The 21,752-nt window shown below is 39.7% G+C and overlaps 1 protein-coding gene across 4 annotated transcripts in view; it reads right to left on the bottom strand.

Annotated features, from left to right (window-relative positions):
- The window catches only part of ptpn13 (protein tyrosine phosphatase non-receptor type 13), a 50,996-nt gene extending 30,246 nt beyond the window's left edge, over positions 1–20,750 (bottom strand). For all 4 annotated transcript variants that reach the window (XM_073478323.1, XM_073478324.1, XM_073478326.1 and 1 more), the window contains exons 1-7: positions 20,443–20,750; positions 12,174–12,293; positions 8,733–8,899; positions 7,051–7,116; positions 5,148–5,333; positions 4,774–4,861; positions 1,768–2,400 (exon numbers count right to left, since the gene is read on the bottom strand). In XM_073478323.1, the coding sequence (XP_073334424.1) occupies positions 1,768–2,400; positions 4,774–4,861; positions 5,148–5,333; positions 7,051–7,116; positions 8,733–8,899; positions 12,174–12,288 (1,255 nt within the window). In that variant the 5' untranslated portion in view covers positions 12,289–12,293; positions 20,443–20,750. The remainder of the gene's footprint in view (positions 1–1,767; positions 2,401–4,773; positions 4,862–5,147; positions 5,334–7,050; positions 7,117–8,732; positions 8,900–12,173; positions 12,294–20,442) is intronic.
- Between the last annotated feature and the right edge of the window lie 1,002 nt (positions 20,751–21,752).

The following is a 21,752-nucleotide window of genomic DNA, read 5'->3' as shown; positions in this document are numbered from 1 at the left end:
GCACAGCCACCACCAACGATACTCTGTTCAAGCCAGCACCCAGCTCCCATCCCACATGGTAGTTACAGACAGACACACAACCTGTAACTAGTCCCAGTGTCTGCTCACGTCATTCAGTCGCCGTCACATTTTCACCTCCCAGTGCAGCCCAGCTGATGGCTGCCTGCAGCCTCTTTACCCACGCTGCTGTACCCTCTTTTATTGCCGGATAAATTCATTTTACCACACAGTTTGACATCCCCATATATTCCCATATATCTCAATGACACAGCTGGAACCTTGTTAAGCTGTAGTTTACTGAAGATTTTATTCATTGTCTTAGTAGCAGACTAAAGCTGGGATTTTCCCATTTTAAATGTGGGTCACCTCGCATTTAGCATCAAATTAGTATCTTTAAACGATGACGCTCGCTCACTACCTGTTCTAACGAAGAGCCTGCACAACACATCACACAATAATGACACAGGTTGAAGCTCAGATCTGTCACCAACATCCCATTATGCTGCAACACCTATGACCAGGTGATTTGCGTGCATAATCTGTTGCAATGAAAAGAAAAACAAAAGGGCGGTGATAAAAGATCTGAATAAAGCTGATAACATGTTTGTACATTCTGTTTGGTAGAGGTAAGCAACATTGCAGCTTGCTAGTCTTACATGGGACACCTGTGTGTGATCATCATAGAAAAGCCAAAAAATTGACAAGGGAATCAATGTATTTTTTATTAGGAGAACTACTTTTTCAAATTGTGACTATTGTCTCTCAGAGGCTGTTTAAATTGTTTGAGGTTCAATCAATAATTCCCACTTAAAAAGGTGGGCAATCTGACGACTTTGGATCATGATCTGCTTTTCAGGTGAATCATAGAGATTGCAGTATTTAGTGTCCTCTTACTTCTGTTGCTGAACTTCCATGAAAATCCAATGTTACATAACATACCAATAGAGGGATGTAGCCAACTTGATAACTGTTCTGACTGGATGAATTATGTTACGTGGCTCTTCCTTTGGTGATGTGAATAATGCAAAATGACTTACAATGACTTGTTTTTTGGCTAGATCGCCTATCCCTACTCCCACTAACTTCTAACCAGACAACCATTACATTGAAATGTCAAGATTTTATCTTTACACGCCTAATAACTAAAAGATTATCAGCGAAGATTATTGTTTGATAACGTGCGTTAATCAAGAAAGGCCAAAAATGGTCAGTTTAAAAGTGAAGAATATCCATAATAAGCCATGTGCACAATAAGGGTCAGGCTATGCTGCAAAAAGAATGAGATTAAAGTGAAAAGCCGGCCGTCATAAACAAAAGACAAAATCTTGTTTAAATACAGGGGCCATCCTTGCAGCACCCAGTTTCAAATGTAAAAAAATGGCAGAAATACTTGTTGTACTAGTTGTGTAGAGAATGAAAAAAGAGTGCTTGAGTGAGAGGTTCAAACACTGACTACATTTTTACAGTGAGACGTGGGTGGGAATGTCGGATTGTAGATTTCGGAAAGTTACAGGAATCGTTGGACACTTTTTCCCAAATTCAGACATCAAAGAAGATGTGGGGGATTCCAAAGCTTTTCAACCTTCCGACAAACAATTCTGATGAAGCATATTGGCACCTGCACAAGCAAACTAAATCCCAGTTTGATTTACAACTTGACATAAAAACAACTTTGCAGTCAAACCTGATGACTCAATTCAAAATGACTCAACACTGAAAACTACTGCTCCTCTTCACTGCACATTTATTATAAGAAAGTATACTCACCATCCACTGCTTGCCTCAGCACCTGAAGCTTTCTCTGTCTCTCCTTTATCCTGTCATAGGCACCGGGGAGGCCTGAGCCTACCGATAAGGCTGAGTGGTGATGTGGCTTCCTGCTCTTCAGTCCACCAAACTCAGGGTAGCGAGAATCCCTCTCTCTAGATGCCCGCAAGGGTGATTTGACCCTGCCCATTGAGTGGGTACTTATGGCACTGCTGCCCCTGCGCGCATCCTCCAAAGCCCCAAAACGAAGAGCCTCTGGGTCAATGTAAGCCAAGTCCACAGAGGAAGCCCAGGTCTTCCGAGCCTGACTGAGGCTTATGTCCCCACTGTGGAAGGGTAAAGACCTCCGGTCTAGTTCCACAGGCCGGCCCTTCTGCTGAGGGTGAAAGGGGTGCAGATATGGATACGAGTGCTGGTGCTGGAGTGAGGGGGGTTTGGGGTAAAGTTCTGTGGGGGATTCAGAGTTGGGGTGATAGTCAGACGGGGAATACTGTAGGGCTGCCCCCTCGTCGCCCTTCAACAGGTCCTGGATTGGCAGAGAGCCCATGGAGCGACTAAGGCCCCTGTTAAGAGACGTCTGCTCCTGAGTCCTGGCTCGGTAGCGCTCCAGAACCCTGGGGGCAGCACTCCTCCCTGAGAACAGGAGAGAACCAAAGTTTTATTAAACCATGAGCCTCAAAACACATAGTGACACACCAAATCTTCATCTTGAAACCAGCAAAGAAAAATGAACAGCAGCAGTGGCATTTATTTTTAGGATATCTATCTTTCTTATAAGTATGAGTATGCAGTATGAGAGATAATCAGAAAGACATTCCAAGCAGATTGCATAGTTATAACCACTCGGCTCATTACAGAAAGTGGTATTTATGATCAGGACGACCTAGAGAGGGATTAACAAGGATTTTGTTGTGAATAAATACACTGCGCTTCATTATGCTTAAGTGCCTGTCCAACCTGGCGCCCATTTCCAACAGTATCAGCATGACACGACAACTAAACACAGCACTGTCAGTTGCAGACTTTCCCTTTTTTAATACGTTGGCTTGGCCTCAACATACTGAGCACCTGCAGTGGGCCTCTCGCAGCCCCAGATAGCCCGCTACAGTAAATGAATAATTGGGTAGGCATACAGTATGTCCTCAGTTTCCCCAATTAGTCATAATAAGAGATGTATAGTACAATAAATTATGATTGACAATCCTGCTTACATAACATCTAATAATAACCTAGTGTAGGGACACAGCTTCTTGTTTATGAAGGCTGGTTGGATAAATTCACTATAAATTCTAATTTCAATATTTTTCATCAGGCCACAACTGATTTAGCACAGTTATTTGTTGGATTAGATGGCATTTACTCAGAATTTGTAGCAGCAATAGGAAGTTTGTGTTTTACAGCTTGGGGGAGGAAAGCAGCACACATTAATGGCAAATAAAAGTAATTAATTTGTAAAGTAAACCAACAACAGCACACAGAAAAGCAAATTAAGAAACATGGCACGGCTGCTCTTGACCTTAAGGGGCAGCAATAATTTCTGCAGACAGTCTGTTTTTGTTCAGGAGACAAATTTTTCCCATTATTTAAAAACAAACACTAGAACATACTGTGCCACAATAACAAACAACTTCTCCAGCCTCGTCTGTCACTGTCTTTCTCTTGAAACGAAATAATGAATGTTGCCTTCTTTGACTGTTCATAAATTTCAAGTTGGACTTTCCAGACATGCTGTATATAAACTCTGCCAGTGACAGCTCTTGTTTTAGAGAGAAAAAGATAGACAGACAGGCAGAAAAGTGCACGAGTGGGAGCAAAAACAAGAGGAGGAGACGCAGAAATGAGAGAGCAGGAGGAGACGTTAAGTCCTGTAAAAACGCTGCATGTGGTGGTTTAATCTATAAAGCATATGCTTGGTCTTAACAGGGAAACACATCAAAGACAGACGGGCGGACTTCCAGGAACTCAGAGAAGCACCGGACAAGATTGAACAAAAAATAAAAACCTTTTCTGAACAGGATGTCTCATTTTTCAAAGAAGTCAATTGTTGGCAAGTTTTTCAGTAAATACTCCTATAATGTAGCCGTCATACAGACTATAGCAATGAAAAAATGCCAGTATAAAATATCAAACATAAAAAGGAGACAATGACTGAGTTCCCCTCGCAGCAATTAGACCTTGGAACCACTGGCATACAGAAGGGAGAGAGCAGCTCCTTGAGAAGAAAGGCTCTTAAGAACTGAGTAATACTCTTTGCATGTACTTTCCCTAGGGCTGGCTGGTGCTCAAGTGGGGAAACAAAGCTCTGATACAAACAGCAGACAGGCAGCTTCACTGGTGACTCCAAAATATGCATCTGTAATCAATGCCATGCCGTGCTTACATAATGGGGACGGGAAGCCATGTTTTTGCTCTGCTCTCCTTTCCATGGCCTGGAGAGTTGCCGGAGTTCTCTCAGAAACCACTGAGGAGATTTGGTCATATTTTCCTGAATTAAACCCCATTCGAGGTTACAGCGTGTTGTTCCTCGTCTACTTTCGATTCTTTCCCACAAACTCAGAAAGTGTGGATGTAAGTGATGAATAGCTTGACAACCAGGGCAGGCATTTACATCTGTATCTCCCTAAATAATGTAAACAACTACCAAACAGTCGGTCCAACATAACCTCAGAACAGATAACATACTCTCTTGACCTTTAAGAACTGTTCTCATTATTATTTTCTTTACAGAACCTTCTAATGTGGAATCTTGTGATTTGTCCACATTCCAGTCTTTGTGCCACTCAAATGAAAGATACACAGAACACAGCAAACATAACAAAAGTGTTACTGAAGATTAATAACAACCAGGCCCCTTTATCATGAATTGTTGGCAGCCAAGAAATCGGAATCACTGCCTAAATAAATAACTCTTTCTACACCTCTCAAAAGTTCCTTTGGCAACACAACAAGCAAAAACAGCTCAGATTGCTCTGTGTTTAATGTGTGTGTCGGTGCAACTCATCTTACCTGAGGGCAAACCTTTGCCCCTCAGCCTCTCCCGAATCTCCTTACTCCGCTCTGGAAGAGACTCTCTATCAGTCAGCAGACCGTCCAGCTGAGAGAAAGACGGTGAGAGTGAAAGAAAAACAAAGCAGGGGAGAAAGAGGGGGAGGACAGAAGTTAAAGGGTCATTCCTTCTGAGTCATCCATCCTGACATCATGTTCTGTCAGTGTGAGCCCCATTATTTGTTGTGTATTTCAACAAACCTACTGACAGAGCAGATACAAGTCTTAGGAAAAAGCTTGAGGGCTTTCTGGTGAGTAGCCAAAATCAAAATATAGAAAAATAGACAGGAATGTCATATCTGACCCACATAATAACAAAAACAAAAACTGCGTACCTGGGAAAGGCTGCCCAGTACCAACCGGACCAGTTTTCTGATATAGGAGAAGGGAGGATCACAAGTGGAATTTCTGATGTGTTTGCTGCAGATGTCCAGCACCGTGCGCAACGACATTCGACTCAATGTAACATCATCACACATGTTGAGAAGCAGGCTGTTCAGATGTTCCCCCAACTTCATAGGCTGTAAATCAAACAGCAAGAAGACAGTTCAAACATGATGTTCTACTGGTATCTCTAAACCAGATATCATGCTGACCTCGACTGTGTTTAGATAAAGAAACAGAGCTAAGCCTTGCCAGCATGACACAAACACCTCACCTACTTTAAAAAGTCTAAACTAAGATTATAAGTTTAAACTTTACTTTTGTTATTTGCAAGGAAATGTATATTAGTTTAATGGACTGAGTCTTAGCCCCCTACAGTTAATATGTTGTACAATTAAATACTTGTTTCTTCCCTGAGAAAGGCTATCTGCAGTCCTGAGTAGCGTTAAAAGGAAATTTAGTCAACTATGGAATTCTTTCTTTAATCACGTACCACAGGCGATCAGAAATACCTTGATTGACCAACTTTCCACCAAATTTTCTATTATATTTATCAGGATTGTTACTTTTGAAAGGGAGAAACAACCTAAATGTTCTCCTTGTTTGTGTTTTTAGCTTTGTTTTAACATTAGGGTGATCTTTTGTCTTGCATGGGACTTTCTTTTGTTTTTTGTCACAGAGCATTGACTGAGCTTTATAGTGTTGTTATAAATGTTGTAATCTGGGTGGATGTGATTGGGATGGGGGGGAAGTGTTATCGTAAATGTTTTGGTTTTGTCTTATACATATGTATGGTGTAAGTGGGTTCACTATGAAATACTAAAATGTATTACAAGAAGTTAAGCTAAGTCTCCATTTTCCCCACAGACTTTGCTTTGTCCATGTAAAAATAAAAACATTGTAAAACTTGGTATTCAGTGTACTTGCAAAGTTTGGGTTTGACATCACTTTGGTATGAAACACTGATTTTAATCGGATTTCGGTTTGCAATCTACTATCATGCTACATTGGTTTCCTTTGTAGAGTGCAGTAAATAAATGTGTGTCAGAGCAAACATTGTAATTAGATTATCTGTATTCTCTTCACATGTATGCCATTTCTGTACACGATATGTAAAGAAAGCATGTAGGTACAAACATGGCACAGTGGATGAAGGGAGATTAAGTGTCAATACTGTCAGTGTGGACACTTGACGTCTTTTGTGACACTTTATTTGAATCCATCAGAAACAACATGTTGCATTTTGTTTATTTAGAAGATTCACAGCTGCCACAAGAACTATTACAGTACTTTCTTCATGTGTTAGGGAAAGGACATGATAAGAGTGGACTGGGGCCTTTCAGTGAAGCGGAGTGGATGGGCGGTACTTTCTCATAAATGTGAGCGTGGATTGTGTTTTACACCTGGCTGACTCTTGCTGAGATATGAACACATTATGAGCCAGACCAAACACATTCCAAGTGCATTTACAGCGTGAACTTTTTCTTGTCTTGATGAGATACTCAGATGTGATTGTCAGATTCCACTTAAGAAGATAATGTGTGTTTTCAGTGTGGTTATCGGGCATTTGGGCTACAATACGCACGTTTAAATGTTGACCTTTAAAATATACTCTTCTGTCTTCAGTCAAATAACATGCACATCAATCTACAAGAAGACATCTTTAATAATCATTAATACTGACATGTCAGCATCTTATTTCCTCGTGCCTTTCGGTTCTGCACTATTTGAGACAATATGTGGCGTTTTCGGAAACATAAACGAAAACACAATCACCAAATAACAAAGTGTGAATATAGTCCCATTTCATGACTCTTTGTCATTTGATAGGAAGTAACCTTGGTAATGATTTACCTGACTTTGGGGGATCTCGTAGTCCGCTCCCCAGAACAGGGTCATCCCTAAGGAATACATGTGCATCTGTGGAGAATAAAAAAACATCACTTGAGCTTCTTAAGCAGCATTACACTTCATTCAACGTTGTTCTTTAAAGAATCATTTCCCATAAACAAACGATGAGACAAGACTAAAGCAATCGTGGGCACATAGAAAGAGAAGGCTAAAGATTTTGTTTCATTTAGATAAACTAGGCACTGAACCTTATTAAAAAAGTCAAACAGCCCTGTGAAAGAAAGCGAGACAGACTAAAAGCTCAATAACTGCTGGAGTGCAATAAAAGTTGAATTCATTCTTATTTGGAAAGGAAAAGGACAGGGGCTTTCAGCCTAAATCCAAAAACCTTTTTCCATTTCCCTCTCCTTATTACTCTGCTCTCACTGCTTGGGAGAGAAATCACTTCCCCTGAATGTTGGGCTTGGTAGAGGAAAGAATAATTCATGGATTGCCAAAGAATGCAACATAGCCTTCAAGGTCTTTCAGGAACAGAGCTCGGGTGCACCCTTAAAGACACACTCACATTCTCAGAAGATGTGGAAATTTAAAAGCCGCCCATTAAAAGTAACAACACCACCCTGAATGTTGAAAAAGTGAAAGGAAAATCGTGGCACTCGCAGCTGACGTATGTTTACCCACAGTCTCTGATAATGAGAGAAACAGATTATATTTTCTACACTGAAATAACTCAGCTGGGGAGGCGGGACCAGCACTGGAAAACTGACTCAGCACAAAACTGTGTTGAGGTCTGTGGGACCGTGCCAGAGACGGGAATCCAGTCATGCAAGATTTTAGCTCTTCTACCAGAGTGGAGGGGGTGTGGTTCTCTGCATATGCAAAAGAAGTTTCGAGTGCTTTGCAGGAGACAATATGGTTGCTCATGACCTTACTTCTGAATGTTGCAACTACACGACCATGTCACATCTGCAAGCAATCAATAATTATTCTCAGAGGTTTGTGGTGGTATGTTACTTATTAAACACCTGTGTGCCCTGACACAACAACTAAGTTTTCTACACCCACCCACTGTCATTAAAAACTTACTGGCTGTAGTACATGTCAAATGAAATAAGTAAATGCTAAATTCAACGATAGGAGAGAACAAACAAATATGGCAATGGGATATTTTCTTTTTAAATATTAAAAGGTTTTTGGTTTATGAGTGATACTGTAGATGAAACACCGGATTATTTTGAAGATCAAACAGTCAAAACATCAAAACAAGGATTATATTGGAGTTCAGGCATATCCCTAATCTTGAAAACATAAGGCTTAAAATTAAGCATTTTCCAAACCCTGTTAAAACTTTTTTTTGTTATGTCAGATGTCACATTTTGTTGCTTGGTGGTCACTTTAGCATCTGGAGGATAGTGTCTGGTTGCCATGGAGATGGCTACACACGTTTCAGTAAAAAATGCTGAAAGCAAGTATGAGTTTGTTTAGTAGAGAACTCCAAACAGGGAATAGACCAGACAGCTCCACTTTAAACTAAAAGTTATCACCCGGATTTTGCTGAAAGCATATAAGCAATAACACAAGATTCTGGAAAAGGTGATAAAACTCGCACCAGTGAAGCATTCGAGGATGTAGACTAGAGAATTTGTGAGATTCTGTCACCACATGGGTTACGTAAAGATTTATACCTTCTCTATATCAGCAACGCAAGACAAGGAGACCCCTTCCAGGACTTCAGGGGCTGTGAAGGCTCGTAAGTCCTGCTGGGTGACATACTCATCTGTAAAGGAGATGTTGCCAGAGGGCATGAGCAGGAGGGACCAGGGAGAGATGATAAAGCCCATGGCTGCAGGGTCTGCAGAGGGAAACAGGCAATTAAACCACTGGAGAAAAAAAATACACAATTCAACTTCCATTATTTAAATTTCCCATGGTGTTCATATGAAGTACTGTGTTTTCAAGCTTGATACTTGCATCAAAATTTGCACAGCCTGAATGCGGTGACTGTACACATATGCAACCACAGTGGATGTTTCTTGCGAAGGCTTTGGCGTTTATGGAAACTCAAGATGATTGAAGTAAACAAAAACACATGTTGCTTTCTTAGCCTGCAGGAAAATAACTGTTGAGGCACAGAAGCAGAAAGGAATGGCTACACAGCGTAATTCTCTATTCCTACAAAGCCACAGCCAGCGCTATGGTCAGAGAACGTTTTAAAAATACACAAAGGAATGTTTGAGCAGCGCTGCAAAATTCTTTTCTTTGACTGATACTCAGAGAGGAGCGGAGAGGAACTGAGGAGCTGGATTTGAGGCACCATATATCTGCTTTCAAAAGCTGGAATTTACTAAGTAAATAGAAGTTTCCTGTTTAAAACTCATGTGACCATTTGGAGATCTTACTCAAAAGTAGACTGGGTTACTAGGTGTATCCCATACTAAACTTTTCCTCTGGATAATAGAACTGAGCAGAAGTACATGACTCAGCCTGAGCAAGTTCTAAGATAACACACTAATCAACAGTTTCACCAAACTGCAGATATAAGCAGAAACCATACCAGATGGAAACTCCTAATAGAAAGCAGAAATATTCAAAACATGACTTGGCCACGCACCATTTGATTCCCTTCTCACTTCAAAGGGCAGCAAATTGTAACACTGTAAGCTCTTTATCCTTTAACAATGTAGTATTTCAGTCTGATAAGCTGCTATCTGAGCTAGAGGAAGGGAATAATTCTGAACTATTACACCAAGAGCCTGTCCTCTAAAAAGTATGTTTCAAAACTTACTTTCTACAGTGTACCATGCATTCAATTCCCAAAAGCAAGAGGCTGGCAGATGTTAAGTGGCTATAGCCTCTGCAGAGCAGGCAGAGAGATCAAGAACAACGCTCAATTTTGTAAATGCTGGTTTCTACTTGATCCTAAATATTTTATAGACAAAGCCATGAAGGGGAACTCCTCTAACAAATCAGAAATATTCACACATTGCCTGTTCAAACAAATCATTCTTATACAAACATAGTAACTAACCACCACCGTTTACACACAGGGGAAGAAAGACTGCGCTGGTGGTTTAGTGTTTGACATTGTTTGTCTATTCACAATGTCTGAAAAGTGTGTGACAAGTCATATAACGACTTGCTAAGTAAACTCTAAGTTGGCACCCTCCATACATTAGGAAACCTGACATTCAGTTTCACTGCACTCAAACAGAACAAAATACACCTAAAATCTGAAATTTCCTAAAACATTTCATCTAATTCTGCAAAGAAAGACACTGACTTTTCCTGTTTTAATGTTTTTTAAGGCCCCCCTCCAGCGTCCTTCTTGTTCCTACAGGTTTGAGCTTCACCGTGTAGAAAGATGTATGAGCAGTTTGACAATAGACCGCTTTTTTTCACCTGTATTCATCTGCTGAAAACATGATTTAAAGAGGCGGGCCTACGAGCATGATTTGTGACATCATAAATAGATTGGAAGCCAATCTTGGTCCAATATGTATACATCAGGAATGGACTTTACAATGAAGGACGAGACGTCTTGTGTCCAGCATATAATTTTCAATAGAATGGGAGTAGGTGCCATTTTTAAGTATTTTATTGTGGCAATTATACTTTCTTTTCTGTAAAAAACACTTCCGTAAGAAAATTTTAATGTATTTATTCACCAGCAAAAACTCTGTTATCTTCCATAGCTGACCAGAATATCTAGCAAATCTTCTGACAATTTGAAGTTTAAATGGTTGCCATTATTAATCCCCTCTCGTGGTAAACATACTTCTTTACATAGCTCAGTGACTCTTTAATAACTGGTTCCAACATCTGCTCTTCAAATCTTAGCTTCACTCAGTCAGCAGTCTAAAACTGTGCACATGAGAAGCCACAATTTACTCAATATAGCTACACAACTACACGCTGGAAGAAAATGAAGGATGTGTTAACAAACACAATCACTGCAGCACAACAACATGCAGAGATTCAAACAAGATCATCTAAAATACTCCAAGTATCCAACCTTGCATTTTGTCCTTCTTAGGTTCTGAGCTTTATCTTAGAAGCCTTGATTACTTCAATACATGAGCACAATCCTATCTTTGTAAAAGTGACCTCCTCATAAAAAGCATATTTTCAGGCCACACTGATGAGACAGAATTCCTAAAGCAGGCCAGGATTGTCTGCAATGGAACCAGTCAGCAAAACTGGAAGTTGAGGTCAAGGTGGTTTATGCAGAAATGCTCAAATCTTGGTTACTGCTTCATGGAAATTCACAAGGACAATGGTAAATAGTTTAGATGACACAACTATGACCAACATAGACAGGTTTACCACTTTTGTTTGAGACTAGGCACCACCCACACACTGCAGTACCTGTTGACTCACATCCGGTCCAGTATCTCCAGAGCTAAACCTCCATTAGTCACAAAGAAGTTTATTTAAGTTGCAAAGTCACTCTGGAATTTGTCAGCCTTATCTTTCTTCAAGGACAATCACAGACACTTACAGGACCCACAAAAATTATTAGAACACGTGAAACTGCACAGTCAACACTTGTACTAATGACGCAGAACAAAAGGCAACAAACTGACAATGAAGAGTGCAACAAATCTGCAATTTAGATGAGACAAAATTAGCCAGTTTAAAAGCTTTAATCTTGTTTGTTTTGACTTACTTTTTTGCAACTAACTAGCAACTAACAATTATTTTCATAGCGATTAATCTTGTGTATATTTTGAAAATCAATTTGTCTATAAAATGTCATTTGGGAAAAAAGTTTTACAATCATAAATGCCAAAGAAAAGTAGCAAATCTGTACATTATAGAAGCCAGAACCCGCAAATGTTTGACATATTTGCTTGAAGAATGTCTTAAATGATTCATCGATTATCAAAAGAGTTGGCAGTTTGTTGCCACTCTAATACAAAATGGAACCTGTAATTCAGGAGATCTGGACACCAGATTTTCATTCAGCTCCTTAAAAAAGTGGTGTTGACAGATTTAGAGAGTAGGATGTCCAAAAATAGGACAGGAATGACATAAGAAGCTATGCAAGTAAAAGAAACTGTGTTTTGTGTGTTTGTACAATCATTTCTTGGAAACATCTTTGCACACTTAATTCCACATGTGCATACCTTTGTGAAAAAGTTCCTGGAGGCTCTCAGCACTCTGGCTGAGCACTGCCCAGACCTCCTCCTCCTGGAGCGGGCCTCCCCGAACCTCAAGGGCTTCTGCCAGAGACACGTGCATCTTCCCTGTGCAAGCAAAGACAAGAGGACAACTGATTTACACCAGAAAATAAACAGAAAAAAAACTTTAACCAGGTTGGTGCTTTATTTCCTGCTGCTGTATATGATAGGAGCTCTGGCACAAGGTCAAATCAGGCTGGAAAACACATAGAGCTTCTCCTTTGCAAGTCAAAGCAATATATACTTTTTTCATTCAATTTCTCAGGTGAGTCATGATGTCAAGATTTTCTGTTTCTTTTTAATTCAGATGGGCATATTATCCGAACAAGTCCAATCCTGTAAGTATCCACACCCTACTGAAATGAAAGTTAATGAGCCGAAATATCCAAACAATATCACAAAGCATTGGTGCATTTAATACCAGTTCTGATCAACATTTTTTCTCTCTCATGCCCTGGGGTAAACTCCCACATCTTCTAAATGTAAGCCATCTTATCATCCTCTGCAACTGAAGAGGTGCGAGCACATGATGTGCACATGCACACACAGACACGCACACAAACACACCCTGGTCTACTTGAGTTACATTCAACAAAGTAGCAGTTTATTACTCAAAGCCTCTGCCAGCCTCTCAGATTTAAGATGGCAGCTTCCAATTTAAGAGGACACTTATCTAGAAAAGCAAAACACTATTTCTTTTGGTGTGGTCTTAAAGCTGCTTGCTGCTCTGCAATTAAGTAATGACACACTTCTGTTTCCTGGTTACATCTCATAAAACTAGAACAGGGGCAAACTCAAGCAAACTAGTTTATATTATCTTGTGGATAATAGAGGATAAAGATATAGCAAATTCAGTTTTTGGTGTAAAATATATGTAAATACACATCAACCAATGTCACACAACAGTAAATTTACATGACGATATACATTGTGTGGTGGTTCATATTATGTTGGGTCGCAAATCACACTGTTTACTAGAGTACTCAAATGGTATTCGATTTTTTGGGCCAATGCCAATACCAATATTAGGAAATGAAAGATTCCAATACTGACATATTGACCAATATTGACACATTTTTTTTCACTGATCCCTCAAATGTGCTTATCAAAGTCTTTTGACAAAGATATGTTACAGAGGCAGGATCATTTACAGTTAAACAATAACAAAAAAGTTGGATTTATTGGTAAATATCGAGCAACATATAAATGAATCTGTGATAGGCCAACCAATATATCGCTCGGGTTCTACTCTTTACAGCAATTTTTTCCACATTTTGATGATGCTTTGCATTCCACGGGATGAAGGCCAGAAATTTGCATCAAGGCAACAAAAACAAAGAAAGACACATAATGAGGAAGGGTTATGGAGATTTGTGGGCTTAAAATGCCATAGACCAGCTGAAAGTCAACTGTTTAGTGCCCTGAATAAAAGGAACAACAGGTTAGGTTAGGTTAATCTGTTTTTATCACCGTTTCCCTTAAAATCCCAGCTCGTGTGCTGTAGTGACACTGAGGTCTTATCCTCTCAATCAATCCATGACATCAAAATGATGCAAATGTGAGCAAAATGGGAAGCTCCTAGTTTTGACAGGCCACTGCTAACAGAGCAGCAATTATTAGCACCTGCATTACACACTATGTACACTAGGGGATGCATGATATATATTGGACAGATAAATTATAGGCCCAATAATGGGAAATTTACATTATCGGCAGATAAAGAAATTATAGCCGATAACACAAAGAACAAATTGCTTTTGTTGGCTTAACAAGTGCAGCATGTGCACACAGTAGGTGGTGGTATGCACCTTTACAGTTGTTTTGTGAGCAGCCAATAAAAACAGAGAAGATGAACAACAAACACGCTGTTGTTGCACTCATAACGCCGAACTGCAGCACCTGTGTAGAGCCACGCAATATAGACATGACGTCACTTGTGTGAACTGTTTTTTTTTTTTTTTTTTTACAAGAAGAACACAAAACTCGAGGAAAAAAGTCTTCATGTTTAGTCATAAAATCTTGTCACAGCTATGGAATATCAAATAAACCATCTTTGCTCACTACATCTTAGCCTTTCTTGCACTTAGGTGTGCATGAAAAAGCATAAAAATGTTGGTTTCTATTATCGGTTATTTTATTGGTATCGGCCTTGAGAGTCAGGTAATTATTGGCTGAAAAAAATTCATATGGTGCATCGCTAATGTACACACTCATACAAAACTTGTAGGTGCTACTGTAGAAGTGCATGTGCACGTCCAGATACAGTGTGTTTAACTTTTATTTCACAGTCCGCCAAGGAGATTTTAGGATATATAAAAAAGGATTATGCTTTCAACATTTAAAGGTTTTATTTGAATTCTCATATAATATTGTATGTGCAGTGAAAAGCAGACTGGGATACTCTTGAGGCTATAAAAAAGGCTATATTGTGCAGAAATACAGGGAAAGGTAAAAATTTGAAAAAGATATTAAACATATGTCAGAGTTGTAAAGCAATTCAGAGGATAATTTGCCAGACACAGCTGAGGATTTACAGACATATGGTACAGTTAGACGTAATTGTGCCACAATAGCGGGGGTAAAGAAGCAAAAAGAACCACACAAATAATAAAAAGCAGAGTAGAGCAGCCACAAGTGTGTCTGAACTGTATTATCACTTCCCCTGGGAAGAATGTTAACATGCTCAAACCACGTCACAACGAGGCTGTTGTTCTCTGAAAAGGACAATCCATGCTGTGATCGATAGTCCTTAGAGCTTGTATCATAGCAAATTATGGTCTTCTGTCTACTATACACTATAATCTGCCGAAAACCAAAAGAAGATTACTGACTTACTGTTGCGGTATTACTGTGCAACCAGACTTGATTTTTCAGATAAAGCTAAAATCCATGAGACCACCTTTAAAAATTGCCCAAGTCCCACCTGACATTGTTGTTTCATGGTATTATAATATGATATATGGTAATACTGTTACTAATTATACTGTGTATAATACTGCTGAAACCTGCTGTTAGTGATAACCTTTTATTCTTCCTCGATCTTTTTCTCCTGTCATATTAATTAGACCTGAAAGATTCAAAATTGTGCAAGTTTCCCAATACGTATCCCCAAAATATGACACCTACTGACAATCAGGGTACAATATAAGTAGAAAATCTGTTTTTATTCAAGGCTGGTGAAACTTGAAAATAATGTTTTTTTTCCCTGTGAAAACAAACCCATTTTAACAGCCCATGAAAAAAACATTATCACTGTTGACATATCTTGTGAATTTTTTTTTATAGCAATTTTTACTCTTTGCCACAAATTTGAGCAAAGCCACATTAAACGCAGCACATCAAAAACACAAAAAACAAAGCAGATGAAATCACATATAAACTGGAAAGGAGTCATAATTCCTCTGTAAGATAAAGGAAGCATCACTCGTGTCTGGGACATGTACCAAATTACAAGCCAACACATTTGGTGATCATTCATTTTCTATAGAACCACTGTCCTTAAATGACTTAAGATAATCTTTTAAAACACGTTTTTTCTAACTTTTTTTTATTTTATTCTTTTAAAGTAAAGTAAAGGCAAATCACAAAGTGTGACAAAACTGCAAATATCATGTCTGTTCCTGAAAGATTGGCAGGTGCACACATTTGGCTAATAGAGACAAAAGTGCCAACAGCAAAGATGCCCAAACCTAGTGAGTCAGATCATATCTGGCTGTGTTCTGTGATGTTGCCGTTTTGCTAATGGCAATATACCTGTTGGTTTGACTCTTGGGTATGGACCACACCTGTGTACTCAACTGGCTAGGTTTTCTCTTGATTTTTAGATTTACACATAAGTTTAAATTTCACAATTAATATCAGCGAAAGTAAGACAAACAAACAAGACCAAAGGTGCCAAAAAATTCTGTAATTTAAGGCAACCATGGTCATGCAGCAATTGGACAGGCGAGTAGAGGTGAGAATTTAAGCAGTTTGAATAGGGATGGTAATGGAGAGCAAGTTTCAACTTGTCCCATCCATTTGAATCGTGTGTCTCCTTGGTTATCAATTCCTCTTATCCATGTCAGCATGTTTTTCTGAAAGTTGCGCATTGCAAAACAATGACATCAAACTCGTGTTTCAATGCTGCTGGAAACTTACAACAAGAAGGAGTCATGGCGGAAAGGAAGAAACATTACAAAGCGAAGTGACAGCAGTGATGGTTGTAATGTCTGTAATATGGTCATTTCAAGTCAGGGTGGAAACACCACCAATATGCAGAAACATCTTTCTACGCAACATGGGCTTAAATTCCAGGAATGCCATGCACTTGACACACTTGATTTTTGGGGCCAATGCCGATACGGATACTGGGGAAAAGTGTAATGCTGGCTCAAATGTGGTTATCAAACACTTGTGACAAAGATATGTAACAGAAGCAGGATATTTTAAGATATCAGTGCAATGAAACAGCATCTTTTTCTTTAACCCAACATTTTTAAAACAAGCTATGCAACACCATGGCACAGTTTGGAATTATGAGCTAAATTTGAGCATATCACTAATCCATGAACTCTTAGCATAAACTGGGTCAGCAGCCTCATTAGTGTTGGGCTTAATTTCTGAAAGCAACATGAGAAACAACGTCCGTTCTATGAATCTGAGTTTGTAGAAGAGAGTTAATGAGTAAGCATGTCACAGGCCTAAATGTTTATGCAGGAATGCAGGTTAACCATTCTAGTCAATGGGAGGCGTGAAGTCTGAGGCGAAGTGGGTTACTACCCATCTTGCTCATTACCCATGAGAATGGGGAGAGCGGGTGCTGTGAAGACTGATTGTTTTGCGGCCCTTGTTATTTCAACAGAGACCTACAGTGGAATGTTTTTTATCCGCACTGAGGCTGCTGCACAGGCCAGCTCCTCTCACATTGGACTATGGTCCTGCTCATTATTGAGGGGGCTTAGGAGGCAGCGGCCCAAAACAGCGAGAGCAGACAGCCTTCACCACTTCAGCGCCTCATTCTCTTTTTCTTTTTCAAACAGTGGGGATGTTTGTTCCCAGGTATTCCCACACTATAGCTAGAAAGGAAAACCTAAACAAGGCTTAGTCTGCTGCTGCTGCTAAGTGTTTGAAAGTCTTGGCCACAGTCACAAGGATTTTAAAGAAAATAATCCTGGAAACGTGATAGTGCTCTTTACTCTGCACTTAGGTGAAGCCTTTCCTTTCCTCCCACCTTCCTGTCAGCAACACAGCTACAACCCATGAAATGGATTTGAAAACAATCCCCTGAAAAAAATGGACTTCATTTGAGTAACCCACACCAAAAAGGTAGAATTAATATCAGTTCCTGTTTCGTTTTCATTACCTATCCCAATACATTTTCTAGGAACAAAATAATTAGAAGAAACATGTATATCTTTATATCAAACTTTTCTCTTATCCTAAATCTTTTAATAATGGGAGTAGCTGCACTTTCGAAGCAATCACCCATAAAAACACCAGATTCCACTTCTATTTCCAAAAGCATAACTCGTAACATAAGATATGAGAAGGAATTTGTTCATATCCTCCAAACATCAGAACTGTGGTCTCAGCTGGCAAATGCATTTGGAACAGAAGCCGACGAGAAGAGGTCTTTTGCGCCAACATTGAGGTGAAAATCTTCCTGAAGTTATCCATGCCAGGAAAATTCAACAACAAACTCTGAGTGAACCTCTATTCCCAGAATCATATGCAGCCTGCAAGCACACGATTCAAATTCAAAACACACACGGTGTCTAGGAAGGCCTGGATCAGAATATCTTTTGAACCAATATGACTGATGATGTAAGGACTGATGTTTTCAGAATGAGCATAGCAAACCAAAACCAGACTGTAGGCTATGAAGCTGATAAAATGCAAACTGAAGATGTAAAGCTAATGAACTTTCTCCTTTAATGCTCATGAATATGTAGTATAAGACTGCAACTAACCATTATTTTCAATTTTGTTTAATATGTTGGTTATTTCCTCAATTAATAGTTTAGTTAGTATGTCCATAAAAAGCCAGTTCAGTTCACTGTCATACAGGAGTAAAGAAACAAGAAAACATTCACATTTAAGAAAAATTCAAGAAAATTTTGACTTAATTTCTCGTAAAAACATTACTCGAAGCGATAAATCCATCATCAAAATAGATATAGTACTTTTACTAACTGCTTACTAATTTTTCTTACTACTGCAAAACTGTGCACGAGTAGAGAGTTACTGGTTGCATTCACAGCAGTGTCTGACGAAAGTGCCCTGTGAAGAAAACAGTAGCGGGAATGGAGCAGAAGCGATGACTCAACTAAATAAAAGGGAAAACCTGATGGTTGGTTTTCATTAATCATGACCTACTTACAAATTTAGTCAATTAGCCAACATGCTTTCCCAGATTATCTCGCAATAAGTTTCGCACAAGGTTGTTGACATCCGGCATTGGAGCACCAAGCCTGCTACCTTCCAGTAATGGACTGGTTTCTCTAACCAATAAGCCACACTGACTGAATGCTAGTGTTTTGGTTTTTTAGCTCAGGACCAGCCAGAAAGAGAAAGAGAGAGCCATGACTATTCCATGATTATCAGCCCAGCTCTGGACCAACGGCCCTTACTTCTCATTTTGGTCTCGACCTCATCCGCTCCATTTCTGTTAATCACAGGGTTTCTATGAGTACCGTGACATGAAGAGCATGGTTTTGCAAAACCTCACTCCAACCCCCCCAACTCTTCCCAACACACACACATACACACACACAAACCCAACCCACTGACTATTTTCTCCATTTTTTCCTATGATGATGCTCACACCATCTCCATCATACCCACTTCAGATGGTTCATCTCGCTCAGTCACACAGAGTCCCCATGTCTTTTTTTTCAGTCATGAATAGGGGTTTGACAAAATATCAATGCGGCAATATGCAGGCAATGAATATACTTGGCAAGGTTTATGCAATAAAAATACTTGGTTGGGTTTATGCAATAAAAATACTCGGGTAGGTTTAGGGAACTAAAATACTTGGTTAGGTTCAGGGAACTAAAATACCTGGTTAGGTTTAGTGAACTAAAATACTTGTTAGGTTTAGGGAACTAAGACACTTGTTAGGTTTGGCAACAAATATACTTAAGTTAGGTTTCGGTAACAGAAGTACTTGGTTAGGCTTAGGAAAACATGGTTTGGGTTTAAATACACCCTTTCATGTCATTACGCACATGTTTGAAAGGATAATTTTACCCCCCCACCACCACCCCTGAGTCGGTAAGCTATGACATTACAAAAAGCGTTATTGGTCAGTTTCAATGATGGTCCGGGTGTAACATTAATTACGATGTTCTGCGAACAACACCAACATGGCAATATCAGCGCAAGGGTGCACGTGGATATGGACAAGTTGCAGTCAGTGTGAGATAGAGACACTAGGTCAGCATGCACTTTTTTTTATACATCTCAGTTTATGTCAAATTTGGTGAAACTGACACCACAATGCAGTGAATTCAATAACTTCTGAACTTCTACAGCTTTTTGGGGTATTTTGTATCCTTCAGTTAGACAGTTACTGACAGATGATGATAGTCTTGCAATGTGTCGAGTATCTTGGTACTATTGTGGGGTATGATGAGTTAGGCTACTCTGTAATTCCCGGCCTTCGTCATGAATGACATCTTTAAAACCTCCATGATGACCTTTGACTCTGAGTTAGCTTTAGTACTTTTCTATGGTAATGAAGGGGGAGGGGGTACAAATTGCATTCGTACAACCCCCATAAAACCTTCAGCCTGCACTGACACAGGAGAAAATTAATTTTCCTCAAGAAAAAAAAAAGAAAAATCACATAAATAGTGCTGGTGGGTGAACTTGAAAGCTAACTCGGCTAGACACCCTGTTATTTTTACAGTGGTGTCTCCTCCCTCCCAAACTTAAAATACAGTGACTGGTGTGGTCAAAGATGCCCCCATGTCAGACAGCAGCGGTGGGAGCGGTATTGTTGTCACGTTAATGTTCCCAACAGCAAAACATTTGGGTCGAAACCTGCTAAAAAATCATCAAATTTAGCGTAAAAACAAGCTAGCTAACATCCGAGTTAACGTTTTTTTTCTTTTTAGATAATAGGAGCATCGGCGCTCGAGCCTCGCGACAACACAACTCAACTCCTCGGTTTTCCCGTCAACACAAAAGTTAGCAAACAACACAATAAAAGTTATGTAAATGTGCTTACCAGTCGAGGAAGAGCTACACAATCACTTGAGAGGGAAATGTTCGTACTCCGACGAGGCTATGAGTGCGCACACGAACGGGACCAGAGGCCATCCCATCCACAAAGCAACATCTCGGGTAGTGTCAGCGGCGAGGCAGGCAGGCAGGCAGTCAGGCAGGCAGGCAGGCAACAGGTTTCCTCCACACGTTCAGCTATAAAATCCACTCTACTGCAGGTACTCTTTTCCGAGCCTCCACAGTTAAAAAAAACAAACAAATCTCTTGCTCAAAAGTCGTGTTTCATGGCCACTAACACAGCATTGAGGTCCCTTCCAGCAGCGCAGCCAAGTCACCGTTTAGTGCTGAGAAGCGGAATAACCCCTCCTTTAGCCCAGCTAGCGTGGGCTGACTGGGAGTAACCAGACACCTTGCTGTGGCCGTCCATTGGCTCTCCCTGCTGGGGGACTGTCATTTAGCCGTCTCTATAGTAACACACACAACTGGGAGTAAAATGTACAGTAAGGCTTGGGTCCTGCAGGTTTATTAAATGTTTTCCAACGCTTTTATGGGCGATACACTTCAAAATTATTACACATGTGAACTAAAATCTGTTTGAGTTTATTAGACCAAATGTTACTCTGAAGATGAGGCATTTCACATGGGACTGCATGTGTTTACATTAAAGGGGCACTGTGTAGTTTTGGAGAAGTTATTCAAACTCAGAATTTTAATATTTACAGATTAGTGAGGTAATGATACAAAGAAATATCAGATTTTTTTCCCACCATAACTGAATAAAGAAGCTGTTCTCAGAGGTTTGATGCCAGAGAGGTGGCAGGGTCCGCCAAATATAAACAAAGTAGAACAGTATGACATTGTGTTGTTGTAAACAAACTAAATAAACAAACTCTCTTTGTTTTCATGACTGAATAAGCAAACTGACCTTAAAGGGGCACTACGTGGTTTTGGAGGAGAAATTCAAACTCAGAATTTTAATATTCACAATGTTAATGAGGTAATAAAACAAACTAAGAACTAACTAACCTTTCCATAACTGAATAAACAGACTGTTCTCAAAGGAACATAAGGTCGCCAGAACACTGTTTGAAGCTAGAAAAGGTGGCAGGGTCCGCCACATATAAACAAAGTAAAACAGTATGAACTGGTGTTGTCCTTTAAGGTCAGTTTGCTTATTCAGTTTATCAAGTCATGAAAACAAAGAGAGTTTGTTTATTTAGTTTGTTTAGACATAAAAACAATCAGTCAATGAAGATCCTTCTCTTCTGATTAAAATGTCTTTCCCAAAATGACATAGGGCACCTTTAAAATCAT

The sequence above is a fragment of the Pagrus major genome, chromosome 12 (genome assembly GCF_040436345.1).
Source record: "Pagrus major chromosome 12, Pma_NU_1.0".
NCBI classification, from domain to species: Eukaryota; Metazoa; Chordata; class Actinopteri; order Spariformes; family Sparidae; genus Pagrus; species Pagrus major.
The sequence above is the reverse complement of the archived record's forward strand: the minus strand, read 5'-3'. Positions and strand labels throughout refer to the sequence as shown.